Genomic DNA, 24395 nt, shown 5'->3' with positions numbered 1-24395 from the left:
GCCGCCGCCTCTCCTCGCCTCGCCTCGCCGCCGCGCCGCGCTCTCTCTCCCTCTCTCTCCCTCGCCCCGCTTTAAAGTCTCCGCCAGGATCCGGGCTCGCCCGCCACTTCCTGTACGGCAGGATGGAGCGCGCCGGGGCCCCGGCTGACCGCCGCCCGCCCGCCCGTGCGCGGAGGCGGCTGTGAGCGCCCCGTCCGTCCGCGGCATGCGCGCCCCGCCGCTGCTGCCCGCCTGAGCCGCGCCGCCCCGGCCCGCCGAGCCGCGCGGGGGGGTCCCCGCGCCCCGCCGGCGCTCACTCTGCGCTCCCCCTGCTCCGCGCTTGGGGGGATTTTTTTTTTCCCCCCGTAGAGGAGGCGAGCAGGAGCCCCCCGCTTTCTCCCGCAGGAACAGGGGTGCGGGGAGAAACTTATTTTCAACAAGTTTTTTTTTTTTTTTTGCCCCCTCCCCCCCCTTTTTTTTTCCCTCCCCCCTGTGTGTTAATTATTTTAGCCCCTTTCCCCTTTCGATGTGCGGCTTTGGACATGCGGAGGCTACTGCAACCGTGTTGGTGGATCTTTTTCTTGAAAATCACCAGCTCCGTGCTCCATGATGTGGTGTGCTTCCCCGGTGAGTGAGCGCGGCGGCTGGGGGGGCTCCGGGTGCCTCGTCCACACGTGTCCGCGACCCCCGTGGGGAACCGGCGGGGCGCCCCGTGGGCGCGGGGGATCGCGGGGGCCCCTTTGCCGGGCGGCCCCAGCGCTGGGTGTCCTCCCGCTCCGCAGCACTCTCCCGGCTGCGGGCAGCGCTGCCCGCGAGTGGGGCCGTGAGCGGAGCACGGGCTGGGCTCCGCGCTGCCGGCGCGGTGTCCCCGGTCTCCGGTGCATTGCAGCGCGGGGGGGTCCTTGCGCGCTGCTCTTCTTTCGTGGGGCTGCCTGGAGCTCCCTTTGTGCTGCGGGACCGCCGCTCGCCGCCCCGAAAGGCAGCGTGACTCCGCGCTCCGACCCCGCGCCGCAGCCCCCCGGCTCCCCCGCCAGAAACTTGGCGCTGCGCGGCTCCCTGCCCTCCCCACCCCACTCGTGTCCGCGCTGGGGCTCTCGCCGTGCCGCGTGCTGACCTTGGCAGCGCGGGGGGCAGTCCCGCGGGGCTGCGCGCCCGCTCCGCACCGGGGCTGGAGCTGTGCGGCCACCACCGCGCACCCGCAGGAGGGGGTTCCGCGGGCGGGGGGCACTCGGCGACCACTGCACAGTTCTCCCCCCGCTTCGAGCCCCGCGGCCGGTGCTTGCGTATCGCTTCTCGCCCCGTGTCACACCGCGGGGCTCGCGTGTTCCGGGGCCCGGTGTGCGCCCTCCCGCCCCGCAGTGCCCCGCGCTGGGACGCGCGGCCCCGGCCCGGGGGAACTCGCGGGGCTCGGGCTCCCTCCCGCCGCCTCCGCAGTGCCCGCGCCGCCCGCCAGGGGCGCTGTGGGGCCGCCGGCGCCCCCGCGGGGCGCGCTCCCCTCCGCCGGCGCGCAGCGCGAGCCCCGCCCGGCGCGCCCCCGCCCCGCGCGCGCTCCCGCCGGGATCCGAGCGCCCCGGGCAGGGCCGGGAGCCCCGAGGGACCGCGGGGGTCACAGTGCCCGGGGCTCCCTCCATCCCTCCCTCCCTCCATCACGGCGGGGATGGGGCTCCGGGGCACCGCCAGCCCCTCTGCCAGGGATCTGCCCCCTCCGCGGCTTCTCCCGCCCTTGCCGTGGGCTCCGGGGGCTGCCCTGCCTGTTGGCCCCGGCCAGGTGTGCAAGAGCCTAATGAAATAATTCAGTTCTGGAGGTTCTATAGGAACTTTCACTTATGCGTTCTCATTTTTTTTCCATGTTAAATTTTTTTTTTAAATTTCTTCCTGGAATGCCCTTTTTTTCCTAACACCAAATGCAGAGCCAAGCAGATAGACCCATCCCATTCCTTCCAGCAGCTTCTCACGTGGTAAAATGATTTGAAGCAAAAAGAAACAAAGTTGGGGAGAGGGTTAATACCTCTGCAGCTTTTGACGAAACATTTATCTTCTTCGCATTGATTTGTTCTCAATTTCAGCCTTTGGAGTGATGCCTTTCTCTCTGGTTCTGATATATATTGTATAGTAATTACATCTAGAAGGCAGGCTCCGGGAATGCTGCAGGAAAACAAGCCCTGATGTTGGTTTAATATGACAGTATTGTATGACTTGCTGATTTAGATCAGCGGTGTTTGAACCAGATAATATTTGCATTATGGTTCGAATATGAAGATGGATGCAAGCAGAGGGTAGCAGGACGCTTGCAGAGTGTTGGTAAACTCTTTAATGCCGGGAGCCATAAACCAGCTGTGTGATACTCGGGAATGTTTCAGGGCTCTTCGTTGCTAAAGCTTTGCCTGGAAAGCAAACTATTTTCCAGAAAGGCTTTTATACCTTTAGTTTTTGTACAGAGCTGCCGTGTTAGAGCCCGGTGCCTGCTCGCTGCCCGAGCTTCCCTCTGAGGAGCAGCGGTGCCCGGTGTGCAGCCGGGGCTGCGAGTGAAGCATCCCGAGGAACGGGAGCCTCCGGCTCTGATCCCGCACATCGGAGATGCCCGAGGCAGGGAAGCTGCAGGGACGATCTCTGTGGGCTGTAACAGGACATTGGTGCTGACAACATCCAATGGCAAATCATCGGAATTTGTGTTGGCAGGGAATCCCGGCCAGATATTAACCATTTAGTATCTACCATGAATGCTTCTGTACCTTTTCGTGGCATTTTTTAGAGAGGATTAAAGGAGTAAGGTGTTTGTCAGCTTGGTTTCAATTTGTAAGCATCCTTCTTGCCTCTGTTTCATATCTAGCTCCCTTTAAATGGAAGAGAGGTCACTACTTGTTTTCTCCCCTGCAAATCACTTTACTTTGTGAGGAGACATAAAGGCTGTTCTTTTCTTTGTTCAGTAACAATAAATGAACCGTGTAGAAAATAAGTCTTTGCAGTATTTCTTTGTTAGTGGTGTTGTAACAGGGTTTCACTGTTTAAGTCGGTATTTTTGTTGTTGTGCCTTTGGTTGCAGTAAGGGAAAGGAGTCACTCTGAAAAAAAACTGTCTGTAAGGTTTTCCTCTTTCTGAACTGTTTAGTGCATTTTTCTGTGGGCTTGTCACTGGTAATTGCATTGGTTAATAAATCAAACCAGGACAAGGTAAGAGAGGTTGTTTCCATGGGGTCTGTTTGCTCATTAATCTAAATTCACAGTACCAAACATCAGTAAGACATAAATATTAGCATTAAGGTGATATTCTTACTATCTGATTTCTTGGTGCTTTGCCAAGAGAGAGTAAATATTTTTTTGTGAATTAAAAGGTACACATTTGTGCAGTTCTTAGCTCTTCTTTGACATTCCTGTCGTCTAAGCAATGACAATTGCTACCATTATCTTAGGATGGATGCATAAATAACAGTAATTTTCTTGAGTCTGGATTAGCTCTTTGGTAATGAATCAAATTGTTGCTAACCTGGTAACTGCATAAATGGGATTTTGGATTTTGAATCTTCACAGATCTGAGCTGAGAGTTAATTTTGCATGTAACTGTCTTCTGCTTGGAGGAAAAATTATACTGGGAGCTATGCCTTATGAACTAAGTAAATGCTACTTCAGATATTTCTAAAGGTACAGAGAGGACTGGCTTTGTCTAGTGAAGGTTTTACGGAGGAAGGTGTATTGTGCACGTAGAGAAATACGGAATGTACAGGAGAGGGCCCTCCAAGACTTTATTTAGTCCTGTGGCTTTTATGAAGATGACACTTCGTACATTTTAATTATCCCTTATTTTCAGTGCTGTTTCAGAATACGTTACAGGAAGTTGCTAATGGAGTCCTTGCAGATAAAGAGAGTCAAGTGAGCCTTCCCAGGCTGCGAGAGCTGAGCTTGTGGTTTGCTTTTTGTGGGGGGAAACTCCAGGGAGAGCTTTGCTAGTGGTTAATGGGGCCTGGACCCAGCTTGCGAAAGTCCTCAAGTGGTCACAGGAGCTGTCTGTGCTGGCAGCCAGAGGAAGAGCTTCCTAAAGCTGGGAGGGAGGAAGAGGCATCACAGAAGGAAAGGATTTTAATGTGTTCAAAAAAAAAAAAGAAAGGAACACAATTTGAGGGTAACTGGAATTCCCTCACTGATACTGCAATGCCTACAAAGCCTGCATCCAGGCTGGGGATGTTGCTCTGCTTGGAAGAACAAGGAGGATTTTTTGCCTGTGTGTATGAGTTAGCATTTCTTTTATTGCTCTCTTATCCTCTATACCACATCTTTTGTGTCTAGGAAAGGAGGATGTGAGGGGTTCTAATCCTGTTCAGAACAGGCATGTCTTAGAGCAGAGATGGACTTCTGTGAGTCAAGCAGAGATGGGTCCTTCACCCATCCCACCTGCATCCACACTGAAAACCTTTGTGGAACAAATAGATCCTGCTTGGTACCGTAAAAAAATCCCTGGAAATCACCTATTGATTCAGTAGGGTCATGGTTTCACTCCCAGTTTCTGGGTCTTTGCAGGGCCAAGTGTTGGCTGCGCTGTTACCAAGTTCTGTAAGTTTAATAGTTGGAATTTGTTTCCAATTACAGAAAAGACAGCTAACAGCTCTATCCATCTTATAATCAGTGCTCAAGGACTAACATACTTACACTTTTCTGAAATAAATGTTATTAAAGTTGACTCTAATTTAAATGTTCAAGTTTCATGGTTAAATTAAGGAATGACTTCAAACTATTAATCTCAACTGTCCTTGGAAAAAAGTGCTAATCATTTGGTTGCTGCTTTTTAGCAGCCAAATGAACATGTGGCATGATGTGCTCTGAAGCCTAAGGGTCTACTAATAACACTATGCTTTAGCTAATATATAACTTTAATCAGAGAAATTATGAAAAAAATGAGCCCAATTTCTGTTTGCCCAAGTTATTGTGCTTCCATTTTATAGAGCTGCTCTTGTGTGTTGATGAAATTGTAGTTATTTATGTTTATGTGCCATGCCACTTCAAGTTTAATTCTAAACAACAATTCTTAAGTATTTTAGGAAGTGAAGCTTGTCAGACAAATGTTTTTAAAAATATGGAGTCATCTGAGGATTTAGCTATGCACCATATGGGTTAATTTATGGTTTATATACTCCTTCTGGGGACTGCTTGCTGCTTTAGGTGTCTAAATATCTTTATCAAGTTTTTCCTTCTTCGTGAGGTAAACTCATGTCAGTGTTTCCTCCAAGTGAAAATTGTGGATCTGCATTTTCTTGCACAGGTTGATGGGAACATAACTTCACAGATGGCCAGGTACAGCCCAGTTCCACCAGGGAGTATCAGTTTTGTGAGCACATGCATGGGTTGGAAGCAAAGCAGAGAAGGAAGATGTGCATTAATGCCCCTTTCATCCTGAGCAGAAGAGCCTGAGGTGTGGCCAACTGGAGGTGCCCAGTTAGAGACTCACTTTGGATGAAAGCAGCTGATTTCCACATTTGTGTGTCCATAAACCTTTAGAGGAAAAAGAAAAACACAGAGAAATGATCCTTGAGTGCTGTTAATTTTCCCATTGCTCAGAATCTTGCCCTGATGATCATGTTATCTGTTTTGCAGGGTACAGATTACTTGCCCCAGGGCAAGTCAAATTGGTTTTTTCCTTTCAGTGCTGCTAACAGGTCCTCCAGTGCTCCCAGATGATCTCAGCCCACTTCACTGAGGACAAGTGCGCTCTTGAATGAATCTGGGCTGTGCTGGTTGTGTCTCCAAATGCCTGCATTTCAATGTGCACTCATCTTCTTGAGGCACAGCTGCCAGGACACAGCAGATTCCAGCTTTATGCCTTGAGCTGTCACATATTTGTGGCCTAAGCAGAATCTCTTCCCACCCTGAAAGTGAACAGATGAATTAGGGAGCAGATTGCAAGCACAGCAATGATGCTGCTGAGATACTCCATGGATATTGCTGCTCTTGTCTCATTTTTCCTTTCCCCTGATATTACTGCTGGAGAAAGCAGGGGTGGGAATAAACTCCCTGCTTTGGAGGAGGAGGAGTGAGGGCACAGGCCACTAAGGGAGCTCAGGAGTTCATGCAGTCACTGTGTTCTGCTACACTGAATGGCTCACTTTACAGCAATTTCAATTAGTATTCAAGTGAACTATGGTTAAAGTAAAACAGTTACTGTATGGCCTTTTGGTTTTTTTTTTCATGTGGTTTTATTATGCATTTCCAAGTTTGCTTGGGAGTTGAAGTACTAGTGCTCTTAATTATCAAGTCATTTGAATAATGATGAACAATTTTCTAGAACTTAAAACATGTCTGCATCATGCACCTGCCAGCAGTACTGGCACATAAAATCTCAATTGATGTGGGTGTTGGAGTTTTTCTGTGCACAAATGCTGCAGTCATGCCTGTGAGATGTTTATCCTGTCCAGTGCCTGCTTTGAGGGACTTTGCATTCATAGTGTGGGGGCCTTTCTAAGGAAAATCTAGGTGTTTTGAGACTTGGATGCTCAGCTTAGGAAAGCTCCTTTGAAAAATCCTTTTCTCTGCTTGCAGCAATGTAATGAATGAAACCTTGAGCCCTGAGGAGCTGCAGTGGTATTTAGGAGCAAAATGCAGAATGTTATTTGGTCTTGTGGCAGCTGCTTTGTTCTTTTTTTTGAAATAAAATGTGCCTGTCTCTCTGACAGAGTGCTGTTAAAAGTTCTGTTGGGAGACAATTTATTCTGCTGACAGGAAAGGAAAGCTATCTGGTAACTTCTCACTGGCAAAGTGAAGAGTTGTTCAGTTTTCCCACACCTCACTCCTTCCATCTTCTGTCCTTGCAGGAGGCTTGCAGGAGACATAGAAAATGCTGTAATACCTGCTTTAACCAAAGCAGCCCTTGTCCTTTTCTTGCTCCTATAAAATATCTACTTGGATGATTGTTTAACAGTCTGAAGTCTTAGACCTGGAGTTCCTTGGAGAGGTGTCAGGCTGGGGGATGACCAGTGTTGGTTGGAAGAGGACTTCAGTGTAAGAAGAGGTGAACACTGAATAAGCAGGATATGTTGATAATGTTGTCCCAATGCACTGTAAAAGTAATTTTTCTGCTGCAGAGGTAAATAAAAACATTTCTGTCCTGGCCCATGTTGATGGTCCTCAGCTGAAAGCAAATTACTTTGGTCTGTACATTTCATTGGAACGAGAATGCCCCTGAGTAACTCCCATCACTGAGAACTACTCTCTGCCTTTGTGTCACTTTGGTGTGCTCAGAAATGCTTCCCTGAATAATCTGTTTTCCCCTTCCCCACCTTCTCTCTCCCCTTCTGGATTTTACAAGAATTTGGTTTGTATCTTAGTGAAGTTTGTGATGCATGCCTCAAAATAAATAGGTTTTGACAAAGAGTTTTTTAGGGCAAGTTCAGTGAATTCTTTTCCTTAGACATGTTTTTATTAAACCTCTGTTTAGTGGCCTCTGTGTGAGGCTTGTGTCCAGCCATCCCTCCCCATTCCCAACCCCCTGGAAACAATAAAGATACCTGGTAACTTTCAAATAATTAAGTGCAGATCTACTTTGCTATCAAAATTGAGTTTAAGGATTAATTTTTTATAGACTTTCATTGACATTTAGATTACTAAGGTGCTTTTAGACTTTTGGAGATTATGGTATAGATTTACTGCAGTCAGAGTGGAAATGAGGGATTGTGTAGCCTGTCTGTCCCTTAAACATTGCATGCATTCACTGGATGGGCAGAGAGAACCAGCTGAAAGTCTCTGCTTGTTGGCCTCCATTCTCCTTGTAGGTAGTTGACTTATTATTGTTACAGTGCAGTAGCTTGTGTATTTTGTATTTAAATCCATGCTTAAAATGCAACCAAAATTTGCCTGTTGACAGCAGTTGCATCATATTTTAATTGGTGAGAAGTGCTAATGGAGTGTTCAGGTTCTAAAATTAGTTGTTTATTTTTCCTTCTTTGCCCAAGGGTTTTGCATCAGATTATATGGTTTCTGTATAACTGTTTGTGTTCTGACGTGACACCTTTGTACAGTTTTAGCTATTTAAGTAAGTGTTAAAAGTTTGTGCTCAGTGACAGCAGTTTCAGAAACTGTGACTTTTTAAATTGTTTCTTACTACATTGTTTATGCATTGCAAAGCGCTTCCCTCCTGTTTACTGTGAATTAATTCATTGTTATAATTGCAAGCTGGGGGTGCAAAATGTGCAAGTTCTGTTAATTTCTTCTCTTGGTGCAATGGCAGAGCCTCAGCTGCTGCACACCATTGTGGCACTGCTGCTGCAGCTTTCACCAGGTGAGGGTTTGTGCCGTAACCCTCATCATGGCATTATTCTGAAATACAACTGTGCTTGTTATTGTCAATATTCCCTTTGGGTGGCCTTGTGTCAGAGAGGTGCTGTTTTAATACTGTCTTTGTACTTCTCTGAAAGTTTTTCTTTTTCTGTGTGGTGAAATGCAAATCCAGCTCCTTGTATGAGTCCGCCTGTGATGAAGCAGAGATGTTCAATCTATCCATTAAAATTCTGGCTCTCTGGAGGATGCTTTATCATATGTATCAGTCCTTGGAATTGCTGGCAGTTGTCTCCTTTAAATAAATTTTTTGTTTGGTGCCCATTTTGAAATTATCCCAGACTTCTTTCTAAGAGTAGTTACCAAAATAAATAAGCCATCAAAAAAAGTGATGCTTGAATTACTGACTATCAAACTATAAATATCCAACTACTTTAACAACTGTCTCTTATCTGTTTCACTTTTCTCTACTAGTTGAAAGAGCCCTCTGATATTTTGTTACCATGAGAGTACTTCCACATTAGGACAAAACCATGTTACAATGTCCTGATTAACCCTGTGACCTGAACCTCACAAACCCTTTGTCATGAGATTTTATCCAGTCCTTGAACAATTTTTGTCAGGTTTTTTTTTTCAGCTTTTCTCTAGATTTTTTTTTTCTTTTTCTTTAGAAAGGTGCACACCAGAACTGAACACTGGTTTTGTTCATAAAATGTATGTGCAATGCTATTGCCCTTTCTGTTTGTCCAGGGATTTTCAGTGCCCTATTTTTCTGGCACAGCAAGGAAGCTCATGTTGATTGTTTGCCTAGTATGACTTCTAGATCATTACTGGAGTCAGTGCTGAACGAAAAACTCTGCAGTTCAGTGGATGTGGCCTGGATCACTGATTCTTAGAGTTTCTAACTTTACTTTCATAAGCTCTTCAAAATCATTTTCTCTCCCCCTTTTTATTTTTTATTTTTAACGTGGCTGGAATGCTGCTCTAATGGGAATTTTAGAAATAGAAAGAAAAGCTTAAGTCCTCTGCAGTCTTAGCGCTCAGATAATTTCTTCTGGTTTTGTTTGTTTCCTTTTTAAGCCCAGCAGTTTGTAAGGGAGTAGCAATCTGTGCATCCTCTAATAGTCCAGGTGTGGATCAATTTCTTCTGGTTCTGTTTGTTTCCTTTTTAAGCCCAGCAGTTTGTAAGGGAGTAGCAATCTGTGCATCCTCTAACTAGTCCAAGTGTGGATCTATGTAGAGGGTAACTCAGGCTTTGATTTCTGTCAGACACTGAAGTTTTCACACAGCTCCAGAACCTGCTTGTGGCTTTCGGGCCAGATTTATCACCCTGGAGTGATGACCTGGGTGTGGATAAGGGATGAGCTCCACCAGACCCCTGGAGTGGGCATTGCAGTGTGTGTGGTGCAATCCCAGGGAGGCACTGCATTCCCAGGAGTGTGGGGGAGGCTTTGCTGTGTCCATGCCCTCACCCTGTTACTGTTAAAGGTAACAGTAGTAACAGGAATGGGAACAGTTGTAGTTTTTTTGGTAGAAAGTGTTTCTTTTCCTCCTTTGCTGGAAGTGAGTGGGGGGAATGATATTGAGCTGTTTGTGCTGCAGAGCAACAGGTTGAACTGAGTGGATCCCAGGTAGCTTTGGAGGGCTCTGGGATCTTTGTGGCAATGTTTATTGTGCCAGCAGATGTCCTTAGGGGACCCAATGTCTTGCAGTGCTAAGTATGAGTACACAAATAGTGAAGAAGTGGAGGTGTGTGTTCTCCAGGGAGGATTTTTTTTTTTGTCTTTTTGTTGGTGTTTATTTGGGTTTTTTTGTTTTGGTTCTCCCCCCTCCCCTTTAATGGCTTGAATTCCTTTTGGACACACCTGTCATGCTACACTTGAGAATAAAGGAGCCTTGTTGTCTTCTGAGGTTCTCTGACCAAGGGGATGCTACGGCTACACCTTGTAGATCTGCTCTGTTACTGTGACCCTGATTCCTTTAGGGTGGCTGTGGGCACACAGTTTGGGGTAATTGGGGTGGGATTGTGCCTCATCCCCAATGAGCTGCAGCTGTGAAAAACAGGTGAGCAGCATTGAAGGTAACGAGCCAGGGAGTGCCCAGGGGCTCTGGCCAACCACCAAAGGGAGCAGAGGGCACACAGGTGCAGTGCATTGACCATGAGGGTATAAAAGGTTGGGCTGAAGAACAAGAGGGGCAGTTGCTTGCAGCCTTCTGGAGTGGTGTGGTGTTACTCTGTCTGGGCAGATGCCTGAAGCCTTCTGATGAGGTAAGGTGTTACTCTGTTGGGGGAATGCTGAAAGCTTTCTGAGGTTGTGTGGTGTGTGTGTTGTGACCATCTCAGCTGTGATAGGTGGCCTCCCTTGGATGCTTTCAGCTTTTTACCTCGAAAGTTGTCATAGCTGCTGTCACAGTTTCCCTTTGCTGTGGAATTTGGTTCATGGGCTTCCCCAATGTCTTTGATTTGGTGTTTATAGAGAGAGGGAAGAGACACAGAGGGAAACTTCATGGAAATCAAAAGGAAAGGAAAACAAGTTACTTGAAATCTAGCAGGCAAACTTTGACACTAAATGGTGAAATAACTTGAGATGCTGCACCAGCCTATTTTTGTGGCATTGCAACTGTGTTTTTCCTTTGTTAAGTGATTTTGAGTTTTTTTCCCCACGTAGAGACCCACGCAGAAAATGCAAGATGAAAGAGACCCTGGAAGAGAAATGTAAAAAATCTGTATAAAATGGATAAAATACAGCATAAACTAGGGAAAAAGTTCCATGTTGGTATGAAAAAGTTGGTACCATGTATCAAATGGTGAAAAGCCAGTCCCTTCTCCCTTAGCTGATGTTATCTGGGAGGAGCTTGGAGTATGCAAAGGTATGTGCGAAAGTGGAGTTATTTATGAATAAAGGAGAGAGGGAGACCTGCCTTCCAAATATAGCAGCCTTCACAAAAACTCCTTAGAAGACCTGATGTGCACCTACCAGGTAATGCTGGCTCAAGTTCTGGTGTGCTGAAAGGCTCATAAATCACCCTTGATTGATCCTGATGCTGTGGTGTGCTTCAGGCAGGCCCTGGCAGTGCATGCTGTCTGGAGAGCAGAGAAGAGTGACCAGGCAGTTTGCCAGGAAGGTTTTAATTAGCCTTTAACGTGCTGGGCTGGATGGCCATCACCAAAAGTCCCTTGTAGAGCTGTTCTGTGCTGCACACGCTGTGCCTGGGCACCCTGAGCCTGTGCTGGCTCTGGAGGATGCAGTGCAGTGGCTCAGAGCAGCTCCTGGGCAGGGATGGGCACGGTGCTGCTGATTCTGGGACCTGCTGGAGCGTGGAGCCCGTGAGTAATGGTAATGGGAACGCATTTCAATTTGTAACCCGTTCTCCTGTATCAAGATTGGACTACTTCTATTCTGTTGCACATGTGCATCACTTGGGGAAACATGCTGATAGTACTAAACATTTAATTGCTTCTCTTGATTTTATTTGTAAATTAGAATCTAGAGGATCTGTAAGGAAAAAAAAAAAACAAACCCAGAGCTTAATTGGACAACATTTTAGAGTCGCTAAGGAAAAGAGAACATAGCTCTCCAGCTTTTGGAGCTGAGACAAATGCAAACTTATTTATTGATCCATACATATGATATCATATTTTAACTACTGTCTAAACTGGAGGTCATCTCTATACTTGATTGCTTAAGAATCTGTCTATCTTATCACATCTTGTACTCATTTATAGTTGTTTCCATTTTTGGCTTTGTTGGAGAGACAGCTAGTGTTTCAGCCTAAATTAAAATCAATAAGAAGCAATTTCGTTTGTTTTTTAACTACTAGAGCAGACTTTTTTTTTTAAGTGAGTCTCTGTGTGTTCAACTAAGTCACTTGGTTCTTTGCATCAAGATAATTGCCAGGCCTCATTAATTCCTAATTTTTGCATATGTAGGAATTGGTTTATTTTCCAATGTACCTAACAAAATGTCAAATATGATTTAAAAATAAGCACTTAGTCTAAGTCATCACTGAGAAATAAATGCAGTAAAAAAATCCTTGGCAGTTAGAAGTAGTTTAAAAATATCTTGGGGGCTGTAGTGAATGCTGAGACCCTGGAGTCCTGCACTGGCAAGGTAGCTCAGGCTTTCCCTGGCACATTTGGGCAGTGATCTGCAGGGATGACTTCCAGTGGAAAAAGCAGAGTCTGGGTCTCTGTGCTTCCAGTCTTTGGCTGGGATATTCCTGCATTATGCCAATTCATGTAAGAAGCTGTTGTGTTGTCAGCTGGCTTTTACCCCACAGCCAGCAGATTGCCAGCAATAACAATTACCCTGAGTCAAATTCAACATGGAATTCACACTGCAGCAGTGCTGGGGCTTCCCAGGTAAGGCAGTGCTGAGCCATCATGTAATGTTAGAGACAATTCCTGCAGGCAGTGCTCTGATGAAATGTCCAGAAGAGGAAGAGTTGCTGCTCTTGTGAGTTGATCACAGGGTGATCAGGGTGACAAGGAAATCATCCTTGGTGGTTTGCTGGAAAAGTAGATGCCTGTATTTTTATCAGGTGGTTCTTTGTGTTGCTGTGATCTTGCTCAGTGCTTTTTGTAACTGAAGAAATGTTGAAGAATTCCTGGAATGCTTAATTCTGAATACAAGAACCTTTTGCTTGGTCTAAATCTCATTTCCTGTTTGACCTTCCTTTGAAGTGCCTAAGTGTTATGAGGTGCCTGTTACTTTAATTTCTTGGGTTCATTTTTCTCTCACCCTTTCTTTTCCTTCTGTTTGCTTTGGTTCAGATACTTTCACAGGTTAAGGAAGAGGGCAAAAAAAGGCAGATCTGGCTACCTTGGTAATCAAAGCAAGAGACTGTTCTCTTAAGTTAACAGCTAAAGCAGTGTTTTCTAGGAACAAAACATGGTTAGTAACTGGATGACATGATGAAGAGCATATTTCCTTCACCCTTGGAGGCAGCATAGGAGTTGTGTGTGAATTTCTTGAATTTGGTTACAAAACAGCAAATTAGTTAATGAGTAACTTAAAACCACGCAGCAATTCGTGTTTATGTGCCAAGAAACCAGCTGGGTTTAAAATCCATAAGCACACCTGGGAGGGATCCAGGGATGTGAGGTAAAAGTGACTTGTCCACGCACCAGTGACACCAACCTTAAGCGAATCCTAAGCCATGGCTCAGTGTAAGGGGTAATACATCACAGCACAAACAGATGCTCTGCCAAAAAGGTAATTAATACTTCATGTCAAGCACTATCTGCATGTACTGCTTTCCCTATTTCATGCTATTAAGCACTGTGACCTTTTCTCTTTCAACAATTAGTTTCCAAGGTGAAAACCAACTTAGGAAGAAAATGAACTTTTTTCATTGGCTCTGTGGAGTCTTAGAATTTCACAGTAATCTTGATTACACCTTCACACTGTACAGTTCTGACTTCTCTCTTGATCAATGACTCTTCATTCCTGCAGTTTGAGATTGCATTCCCCCCTTCACTCCTGTATTTGGGAGACATGATCAGGCATTTTGGGTGCAGAGGCAGATGAGGTCTGTAAGATGCTCACTGTCAATGAGTAACACCTCCAACTCATTTGCACCCTATTAAGAAGTTCACTTGCTAAAAAGCTGAAGAGCAGGGCAGAATTATTGATGGGCCTGACAGTTGTGCTTTCAGTTGAGCTGAGGCTATGAGCACTTCATTTCCATAATGAAGCAGTGCTCTTTCTTTGCAAAACCAGGTGTTTTTAAACTCTGTACACTGAGACATGGGCCTTACAGTTTGATTTTTACAGCCTCTCTGCTTCTGATTTGCCTTTTTGTTTCTCTTTGTGTAGAGAGGCGATCCTGGAGTTTGCTGCTTTCAGTTGGATTCACTGGATGTTGTTGAAGCATGTGGGCCTTACTGGAAGTGCTGTTTCTTTGTGAGGTGTACATGAAATACATTACTTTGGTGAACACATTTCCACTGGCTGGCTGGGGCATGCAGTACTGAGTGAAATAAAGGGTCAGGGGTAGTGTCCTGTCTGCTCTGGAAAGCTGATGAAATATCCAGTGCTCCCCTTGGCACCTTTCACTGACTTTTGCTGTGATTGATGCCAGCAGCATCAGCAAAAACTGGACCTTTCTGCCTCCCCTGCTGTGTGTGACATGTGCTCTGTAGAGGTCTGCTCACTGTTGGTGTTTTATGGTGGGACTCTGCTGTCCTGCCTTGTCCAGTGCTGCCAAAGTGGCTGTGGAGGAGCTAATGCTGTGCGTCTGGTTATAAAATCAAAAAGAGCTCCAGAAACCTTTCAGCTGGACTTGTAAGGATAATGCAGTGTTAGTGTCTTGAGTATTTGCAGCATCTTGTAGAAATACCTTAGATTGAAGGACTGTATATTATTCAGAACTATCAATAACTTCAGAGAGCTGCTTTGCTATTCCTTTGTCTTTCATTCATGTCTGTCTTCCACCAATGGCTTGTTCTGATGGTCACTGCTCTGTGGTTCTTCTGATTGTGTTTGGGGTTTCTGAGTTGTTCTCCTTGGCTGCAAACCTAGAACCCAGCAGGATGTGCAGTGCTGCCTTGCTGAGCACTGAGCTGTCCTTGCTGTGGGCATTTGCCTCCCACCTGCAGGAATCCTCCCCTTGTGCCTGGGGGCTCCTCTCTTTGCCCTGTCCCTCCCTGGTGTAGCTGGGCTTTTACACTCAGCAGGGTTTGCTGTCCAGCCCTCAGGGGGCTGCAGAAGGAGTTTGGGGTCCCTGGATTCATAGCTGTGGGTGGCTGTGTCATCCATCCCCCAGAGCTGAGCAGCTGGAGCACTTTAACAGACACCTGGACCTGATTTCTCAGCTCTTTATCATCTCTGGGAAGGAGAATGCTGTGATGCTCTTGGATCACTGATACCAGAATGGGTTTCTTCCATTAGTAAAGCAGTAGGTGGAATATGGAATAGAACAAATATTCAACAGATATTGTGTAGTAGAGTAGAACTGACTTTTCCCTGGGGATTCATAATGTGTGTCTGAATACATGACTAGAGACACCATCAAATGATCAGTTTGGCTTTTCTTTTTTAAAGTGTAGTCCTCTCCAACCAAGTAACAAGGCTGTTTTATAGGGTAGGAAACCTCTTTGGTGTGTGATACTGCAGGCAGATGGCCTTGTGATTCCTTTGGCTGAAGTGTTCTTTGTTATTACTTTTCTGTTGACTTTGAAGCCAGAATTGTAGATATCCATTAAAAACTGGGTAGCCCCTGTTAATTTTGCACCAGGGTCAAAGTGGTGGAGAAAGGCTGCATTACATAGAAACAGGTAGTTGGTTACACAGGACTATTGCTTTTGGTCTTGAAAAAAGTCCCCCTTCAGGCAGTGGAGATTTCTACCTTGAGTGTGATGGTGCAACATCAGATGAAATCTGACTGGTGAATGATTTATTGCAATGTTGACAAGAAAAAAACTTATCTACCACAGGCTACGATGATAGAGGACAATGATATTTCATTGCAGTTTCTTCCCTGAAAAGCTACAGTGGCATTGATGTTTTATATTTTACATGTTGCTTCATCAGTTTGGGCAGCTCGTGTCGTGGAAGGGAAATGTGTGGAGATTGCTTGTTTTCAAACACTGATGCCTATGGACACATTTTTTGCAATGAGGGAAAGCAGTGAAGAAACAAGCTATTTGGACAATCATGTTCACAGCCAGATTTCTCCCTTTTTCTGTCTAGGCTCTGTTTTGCCAGCTATATATTTTCTTTAGTGTTTCAAGAAAAAGCAGTAGAAACAGTGGTAACAGAGTCTGTGTAAAATACACACTGGTGTTCTAAAATCAGTTTAACATGTATTTTAATCTAAACTTCAGCTGTGTTTTTCTTTGCCACTCCTTTCCTAGTTCTTCTCTGTTTAGTGCCATCTTAAGGGTGTTTGTGAGGCCCAGAATTCTCCCTGTGGAATATGGGAGAATTCTGCAAGTGACAATTATAAGGAAATAGCATGGCATAATATACCAGATCATAGGTGATTTGCTGAAGCATAAACAAGTTGAAAAGACTTGATGATCATTTTGTGGGGAAAAAAAAAGTCTGAACTTTGTAGTGGAGGATCTTAACCAGGATAGTTTCTGGTGTCCTGGTGTGAACCTTACTGTGAAGAAAGCACACCTTGAAGAGTAATGGGCTGTGTTCCCCTGATGATCTCAGTGTCTTCTGATGTTTCCATATCCCTGAGAAGGGCACCAATGGACTGGGCCATAGCTCTTTGGTGAGATGGTGAAGCTGAACCAACATGCTAAAAATACCTTCTTAATTTGGCTTGTGTGTCACCAGCACTTCTCAGAGGACAGTGTGCATTTCCATCAGTTCCAGGATGTTGAACCTGGGTTGAATTGCTCTAGCTTTGATTGCTGGGGTTGGATCTGAGAGCCACAGAACAGCTGAATGTGATCCTCCATCCTTGCAGTGAAGACCAGTGTGAGCACATCACACCTGTGACTGGCAAACTGCACTCCTCTGCTCTCTGTTGGCCAAAGTCACTCCTGTTTAGAAGCAATTAAACTTAGACTAGAGCTATTTGGACCATGTTCTTCACAGTATACTCACAAAACAGAGTCTGTCCTGCCTCTTTATGCTCCTGTATCTTGAGAGTTTGCATGAGAAGCTCTGAGTGGGTGGCTGTGTTTTCTCCCTCTCAGCCTCTGGCTCAGCAGGGTCCTGGCAATGTCTTTGGTGGTGCTTTCAAGACCTTTCAAGGCTGCACAAGGATGAGCAGGTGTGTGCCCAGGTAAATGCAGCCCAGGCTGACTGACCCAGGATGGCTCCTCACTCTTGTGGCAAGGGAAGAGGTGAAGTTTCTGTGCTGCAGCTTGTTGTGCTTAGCTCAGCTGAGGTATCCCATGGCCAGACTTCCTCCTGCTTTACTCTGTGTAAAAGCACTTTGAGAGCAGCCAGGCCTTCCTGCCCTGGCAGTTGCACCTGCAGGTGTCAGCCTGCCTGGATTCCCTGCTTGGGAAGCAAGACAAGGAGAAGTTTGTGCTGCACAGCAACAGATTGAACCGAGTGGATCCAAGGGACCTTGGGAGGACTCTGGGATCTTTGTGGGCAATGTTTATTGTGCCAGCAGATGTCCTTAGGGGTCCCAATGTTTTGCAATGCTGACTATGAGTACACTGACAGTGAAGAAGAGGTGATGTGTATTGTGTATTCTCCAGGGAATACTTTTTGTTTTTTTTTTTTCTTTAATGGCTTGAATTCCTTTTGGACACACCTGTCTTATCAGACCATGCTACACTTGAGAATAAAGGAACCTTTCCTCAGTGTTATCTGAGGTTCTCTGACCAAGGGGATGCTACAGCTGCACCTTCACCCTTTCAGCTTCTCTAAGGCTGGCTGCAGCATGAGTCTGGTTTGCTCTGGAGGTTCATAATCATGGAATCAGCATTGATACTGAGCTGGTGGAGTTGTTCAAAGAGGACAAATAGCAGTAGTCTTTCCATTTCTCTTTAATCACATAACCTCTTCTGAGAGAGGCTGTGAGCTGGTAAACTGATATGCAGTGCCTGAGACAGATCAAAAATGATACAGCTGCGAATTACTGATTAGTTTCTGAAAAAGCAGCTCTTTGTGGTGTGTAAAATAAATTGTCTCTGTGTGATGGTATTGGGATGCTGTTGATCATGCAATAACCATCTTCACAAGGCTGAGTTTTCATTTAAAAAGGCATCATTGTCTGTTAAATATTTGGGCATTCGTATTCCTCCTGAGTTGATCAACTATTTGAAATGCATTATCTCAGAGTGCTGCCACAATTAAAGAATGGCATGCTCAGGTGAAAGGGTTTGTCTGTTTCATAGATTGGAGAGATATGCTCAGTGAAAATGAACATCCTCCCAAGGTTAAATTAGCCATTTAAAGCTCCTCCAATTACAGTCTTGGATAGAAGGATTTTTTTTTTACATGGATAAGAGTTAGCAGAGGACAAATGACATAATTGGAGGGGGAGACAGAGACTTCATACGTGCTTTCTTCTGGAAGAGTGAGAGGGAATAGACAATGCCAGGGAACTGCCTCAGATCTCAGTCCCTTCTGGTTGCTGTTGTCTCAAACAGTTTTTGCAGGTTGGGAAAGAAACAAACAAGAGTAAGTTCTTGTGTAAAAATGTCCTGTGACTTCTCCCAGGTGTGCTATGTGGGGCTTGATGCTATCTGGGCTTTTTTGTAAAATGTGACTCCCATATTGGGATATATAAATAGTCTACTTTTGCTCACAAATAGCACAGGAGAATGTATTAGCTGGTGAGCTGAAGTGACATATTCCTTTGTGCACAAATTATAACAACTTAAATGAAAATTACACTCATAGAACGCAAATGCACTCTCTTTAAATTAGATAAAGAGATTATGACAGAAAAAGATCATTGAATAAAGGAGGTTTTAAACTAGCCACTGAAATAAATGCATGACTTCAAACTTTGTCCTGCCAGAATTTATTAATAAAACACAATGAGGCATTTGGAATACAATGAAGACCTCTTCCTTTGAAGGTTACAGTGTAATTTGTGTAATTGTGTTTGTATAATTTGACTTCAAGAACTGTCCTTGTAATTTAGTAAACTGCAGATCTTGCTGCAATCTGCTGCATTTTTCTTGTGCCTCACATTGACACATCTAATTGCCTCATAAGTATATACTCTGTTTAAAGCCATTGCACTGCCCTCTGGACCTTGAAAAATTCATCTTCTGGTGTGTAATGATAATCTCTGTGTGGATCTTATCTGTGCAGCATCTGGCCACCTTTGCTTGCTCCCTTGCTGAGCACACACAGCTAATTGCCATCCTGAATAACCTCGGTTTACGACCACACAGCTGAGGAGAGCTTTACTGGATGATGCCTTAATTTCTCCCAGCTGCAGAATGCCTGCTCTTGGCAGGGGAGCCAGAACATGGAGTCACAAGCATCTTCTTGGAGCTGATCCTTGCTGAGAAATCCCCCTTTATTTTGTCCATGTGGCACAGTTTCAGCTGGTCCTGTGAGTGTGAGTCCTGTGTGAGTGGCTTTGGGCAAGGTAGCGATTGGTGTTGGTAGGATGTGTGTGAAATTCTGAATGTATTCTTCTAATGACACTCTTGTCAAATGGGTTTTAAACTCTTGGGTTTTCTCATGGTGCAGGCTTTGAAAAAAGTTGCCATTTTATTTCTGAATTGCTTTGAAATCAACAGACTCTGTAGGCAAACAATTCACATTCGGAGGTATTAATGCTTTGGGTTGGTTCACTTGGAGAGTCTGAGTTTGCTCTTGGCTGATGAAGCAGGGAGAAATTTTAAATCTGGGGTAAAAGTTCAAAACACTGCTGAGGGAGATAAAACCAAATTGGATAAGAGATGCCTGTGGGAGAGTTGAGGGCAGAGAGTCGTGTTGAGGAGTTGAGTCACTGAACTCTGAGTGCAGGCAAAGCTAATTTAGAGATGGGGTTTTGTTGTGTTACAGTAATTTCTCCAATGGCTTTACACAGCAGGGCCTGAAGAAACGGCTGTTGTCAAAACCACTGGAGACTTAACGTGCCTTTGAATCTTAAAATTACAGTGTTTTTTTTTTCCTAATTATTTAGGAAAGACACCTCTTCACATATGTATTGATTCTTAAATGAATGGTATGAGACTTGAAAAGAAATTGTGTAATTTACAACTTATTTCTGCGTCCTTGGATTGAAATATGTGTAGAGTTCAGAGCAGAAGATGTTGAGTGAAGTTATACAAGCTTAATAAAAATAAACCTATACATGACTTTGCATAAATGGAGGAAAAATCGAAGGACTAACAAATTTGCATAGATAACATTTGAATTGTTAATTCATATTGCACTTCATTGCAAGGATGTAATTTTTAATTAAGAATAAAATGTGGTAGATATTTTAAATGGGAAATGATTATAATTGCAGATGGAAATTGAGGTAATGAGAACTGGTTTAATTAATTGTTAACATTTTTCTATTTCACTTTTTTTAAGGCTTGTGGTCTGTGGACATGGCATTTGTTTTGTAGATGTGTGTATTTAAACATACAATGATTAAGGCATGAAATGTTGGCAGCAAACACAGTTTTGGTCTTAAGTTGTATGTGTTGTTTGAAAGTCTCTGGGTGGATGGACATTGGGCAATCTTGAATCAGACTGGTTGTGATGTTTGTAGGATTGGTATGAAACTGAGGTGTAAAAATTATTTCCAAAACATCCTTTTTAAGCCACAATTGTCTTTCACTGTGGATTTCACAGATGATACAAATACTTCCCTGGAGAAACTGAGGTTGTGTTTGTCCCCAGTACCCTTTGCCTTTGAAGTTCCCCATTGATGAATGTGACAGCATTGACCTGACCTGAACTCCCCAAGACTTGGTGTGTGGCTCTGCTGGGCTCACTCTGTGCTTTGCTGCCATGGCCCTCAGGAAGCTGTGGGCAGCTCCTGGAGGGGCTGAGCAGATCCTGCCTGCTGGGGAGGGAAGGGAACCTGAGTGAGCAGCTCCTGACATCAGAACTGCTCCGTGTGTGGGGGAGGCTCCCTGCAGCTCTGCGGGTCAGGAGGGAGGGTGGTGCTGCTGGGGGCAGAGAAACTCCAGGTGCGTGCTGGAGCAGCCCTGGCGTGCCCAGGGTGTTTCACTGCTCTGGGCACCCCTGGGTGCTCCCACTGCTGGACAAGGTCCTTGGACCCTGTGTGCACACCACACCGTGGCACTTGATAATTTCTTCTCGTCAAGGTCTCTGAAGATTTTCACCCTTTGTTTTAGGGAAATGCAGCATGAAAACTTGCAGAACAACCATTTCCTATTCAGACAGCTGTGACACTGAGGTAAAGAAAAATACTTGAGCAGATTCCTTAGAGGAGAGGTACTTCTGCCATTTGAAAACTTGGTAAACTTATTTATCGAGCTTAGAGCTCTGTGTTCAAAAAGGATTTTGAAGTGAGCAAAATTAGTGTTGCCACTTATGTTAAGAAGCACATATGAAGTCTCTGTCATCTTTGGTTGCAGAGGGACTTGGAGAAAACTACAATTAGCACTAATTGGTGTGCTGTCTGAATCTTCTGTCTGTTGGTGTGAGAATGGACCCTTGAAATGATTGACAGGAACTACCTGCCTGCTCTAATTCCCTCAAGAGCTGTTCTGTTGCATTGCAGCCCATCACAAATGAAATGAGTGGTTACCAGAAGCAGCCAGCTAACACGTGCCTGAATTATCCATGCAGCACAGATGCTGAAATTCAGTGCTAGTTACTGAATGTGCTGGGAACTGGTACCTGTAATAATGATAGGGTACATTTTTTTTCCTGACAAGTCTGGAGTTTTGACTCCTGCAGACATCATTGCTCTGTGATGCTCCACAGAATGTGTGGAAGGGATGTGGCACACCAAGCAGTTGTTTAACCTTTTCAGTGTGTGGGGGTGTTTTTTTAAATTTTGGGTTTTTTGTCTTGTCACTTGGAAAGCAGCATTGCACCTGAAATCTGCCTTATCCATGTTGGTCATGGGGAAACATTTGCCAAATTAGATAAAAGCTACCTATGTAGAAAGACATATCCCTGCTTGGTTTTGGGTAAATATAATAGAAACCTAAAGAGTAAACTAATAATCACTAAAATTATAGGAGAATTTACTTGAATGGCAATGTAGGGGGGTTTTTTCCCCATGTGAAGTGTGCAACCAGAGATATGAAGTATGTTAATGTCACTAGGGTAATACTCAGCTGATAGCAGTGCAGTCATTTGCATTTCTTCCCCTTTCCTTGTGTTTCTTTTTCTCCCCTCAAACACATGTGTTGGGAATTGAAAATGCAGCTTGCCTATTTTACACTGGCAGTAATCTTTCAATTTTTTTACTGTAAAAAATGAGTCCACAAACACGAGCAGCCGCTGATGTATGGGGCTATTGATGGAAATTGAATTTGCAAAGGGAAAATGGGATTTGGTTGTAGTCTGAAATGATAATGATGTAGCCCAAATGGATTTGTAATGGTCATTCATTCATTTTTTTCTGCAATTTTGTGGTTTGACAAAACATTTATGCAGGTGACTATAAAAGCAGTCCAGGTTCGCTCTGTGTGGGAGTAAGCAGCTAATGGCAGGTAAAAGTATGCAAAGTCTGAGCTTGAGCCTGTGCCCACAGACTTCAATAGTGGAAGGATGTGATGCTGTGATTTGTTTTACTGAGAGGGAGAAAGTGGTTGGGGTAGTACTTTTTTGAGATCTAAGAAATAATGGTAGCAAAACGTACCTTGACGTAATTCTTAAAAATGTATGGGTTTGTAGAATCAACCTAGTGAGTGCTTTATGTAGCACAACAAATGCATGAGAGACTTTGCTCTGTGTCTGGATAAGCACAGACCTGGCCCTGAAGAATTTCCAGTCCAGCTGTGCTTAAACTATTGTGCATTGCATTGAGCTGCCGTGTTCTTGTCAGCTCTACCTATGTGACAATCCCCACCAGCCTTTATTCTGAATTTGGATCTGCCAGTGGACTGCAGATTTATTTATTTTTTTTTTAATATCCTGGGTGTAGTTTTATGTGCCTTATGATAACATCTGTATTGTTCTGATTTCAGTGGAGCTCTGTCTTCCCTCCTGTGAAAGCAAAAGAATGACATGCCAGTGTTCATATGGTCAGAATAAACTGGTGGTGACAGGAAAATGATAATTCAATGGTGTGGATGGATTTTTGGCTTTGTTTTCTTCTTGTTTCTATTTTTTCCTTCTTTTTATAGACCAGTGAACGTCACACTTGTAAACTGCCTTCCATTTTAACCAGAGTATAGTCCTTGCTAAATGTTGTATAATTTAAAAGTATGAATAGAAGTAATTATGGAGTATGGGGAAAAAGTGCTTCTGGCTTTATAAATATATCCCTTTTTATAAATTCTTTCCATTTCAAATTATTGCAGCCAGTGGTTGAGATGCAGAGGCCCATGTGTGCCTGCCCATGTAATGGACTCTGATGGACTTGCTGGTTCCTCCCTGTGCAGAACATTCTGTGGATCTGCTCTGCAGCTGCAGGGACAGAGAGGGAGCACGTGGGGAAAGCAGGGCACTGATTCACCTGTAATTAACATTGCCCCTGTTTTCATCCTGCCACTGGCTAAAGCTGGAGCTTTCTGGCCAAGAGCTTGCCTTTAATGCTCTGGAGCCCTGGTAGGGCTGGAGCTGCAGGAAACCACCCATTGTGAGCAGGATCCCTCAAGTATTTCCTGCAATGTAACTTTAGCTGCTTTGGCTTTGGGCCTTACTGCCTTTGTAGTTCTGATTTTTTTTTTTTTTTTTTTTTTTGTAACCACTCCATGAATGGTCCTGATGCAGAAAAGCCTCTGAGCATCATAAATCTGTTTATTTTAATTGGCTTTGCTATACTGAGGAGCTCAGGGCAGAGCTAGGTGGCTCAGAGGGCTGTGGGTGGGGTTTGGTTTGTTTGAATTTCAGTATTTGGGAGCTGCTGGTTTGTTTTAGAGCCAAGCAGGCTGGGTTGGTTGGACATCCCGTTTGTGTGAACAGTTTGGGGCAGAGCCTGCTCCCCTGTCAGCATCTGCAGACCCTCCTGACCCTGGAGTACTGCAGCACTATAAGTAGCTTTAAGGGACAGCCCTTCTCCCTATCTGCTTCCTCTGTGAATGACAGCAGCTTCTTTTTGTTGTTGTTTTTCATAATTTGGGATTGGCTGCTAAAGAGGCTGATATCTTTCCATGATGTGGTAATTCATGTTTCTGAAGCAGAGGTGTGAGACTACCCAGACTGTGATACCACAGAATGGGTGAGGCTGAAAGATTGGCACCTTTGACAAAATCAATCTCAGAGGGAGGTGAGGCCCTAAAAAGTAATTTTGCAGATTCACCCTGGTGCAGAGGGTGCTGTGAAAGGCCAGGTGCCAGCACTGTGGGGTGAAGCTGGCACAGGGTTTGTGGGGTCCCTGCAGCAGCAGCAGAGTTGCAGGCACTGATGAGAACCTGCAGGCAGCCTCTGTGACATTTTGAGTTTGTGCTCAAGACACAGACAAATAAACATGGGTAGAACCCTTGTGTTGTTGACTTTGGAGCAGGAGCTCTTAGCCCATGTAGCAGAGACTCCTTCACACTGTTCAGTTTTGTGCCCTGTGCCCAGCTGGGTGTGTGAGGCTGCAGCCATCAGTAGTTTTGGTTTAATGCTGTGCTCTTTTTATATTGGCTCAACA

At 44.8% G+C, this 24395-nt stretch overlaps 1 protein-coding gene across 1 annotated transcript in view; it reads left to right on the top strand.

The window, feature by feature from the left end:
- The first annotated feature begins 477 nt into the window (after positions 1 to 477).
- The window catches only part of PTPRG (protein tyrosine phosphatase receptor type G), a 390728-nt gene continuing 366810 nt past the window's right edge, over positions 478 to 24395 (top strand). Inside the window, exon 1 of the mRNA XM_058031858.1 lies at positions 478 to 606. Within this exon, the coding sequence (XP_057887841.1) occupies positions 522 to 606 (85 nt within the window). The 5' untranslated portion in view covers positions 478 to 521. The remainder of the gene's footprint in view (positions 607 to 24395) is intronic.

Source organism: Melospiza georgiana, chromosome 11 (assembly GCF_028018845.1).
Source record: "Melospiza georgiana isolate bMelGeo1 chromosome 11, bMelGeo1.pri, whole genome shotgun sequence".
In the NCBI taxonomy this organism is placed as follows: Eukaryota; Metazoa; Chordata; class Aves; order Passeriformes; family Passerellidae; genus Melospiza; species Melospiza georgiana.
This window is presented reverse-complemented; position numbering and strand designations above follow the sequence as displayed.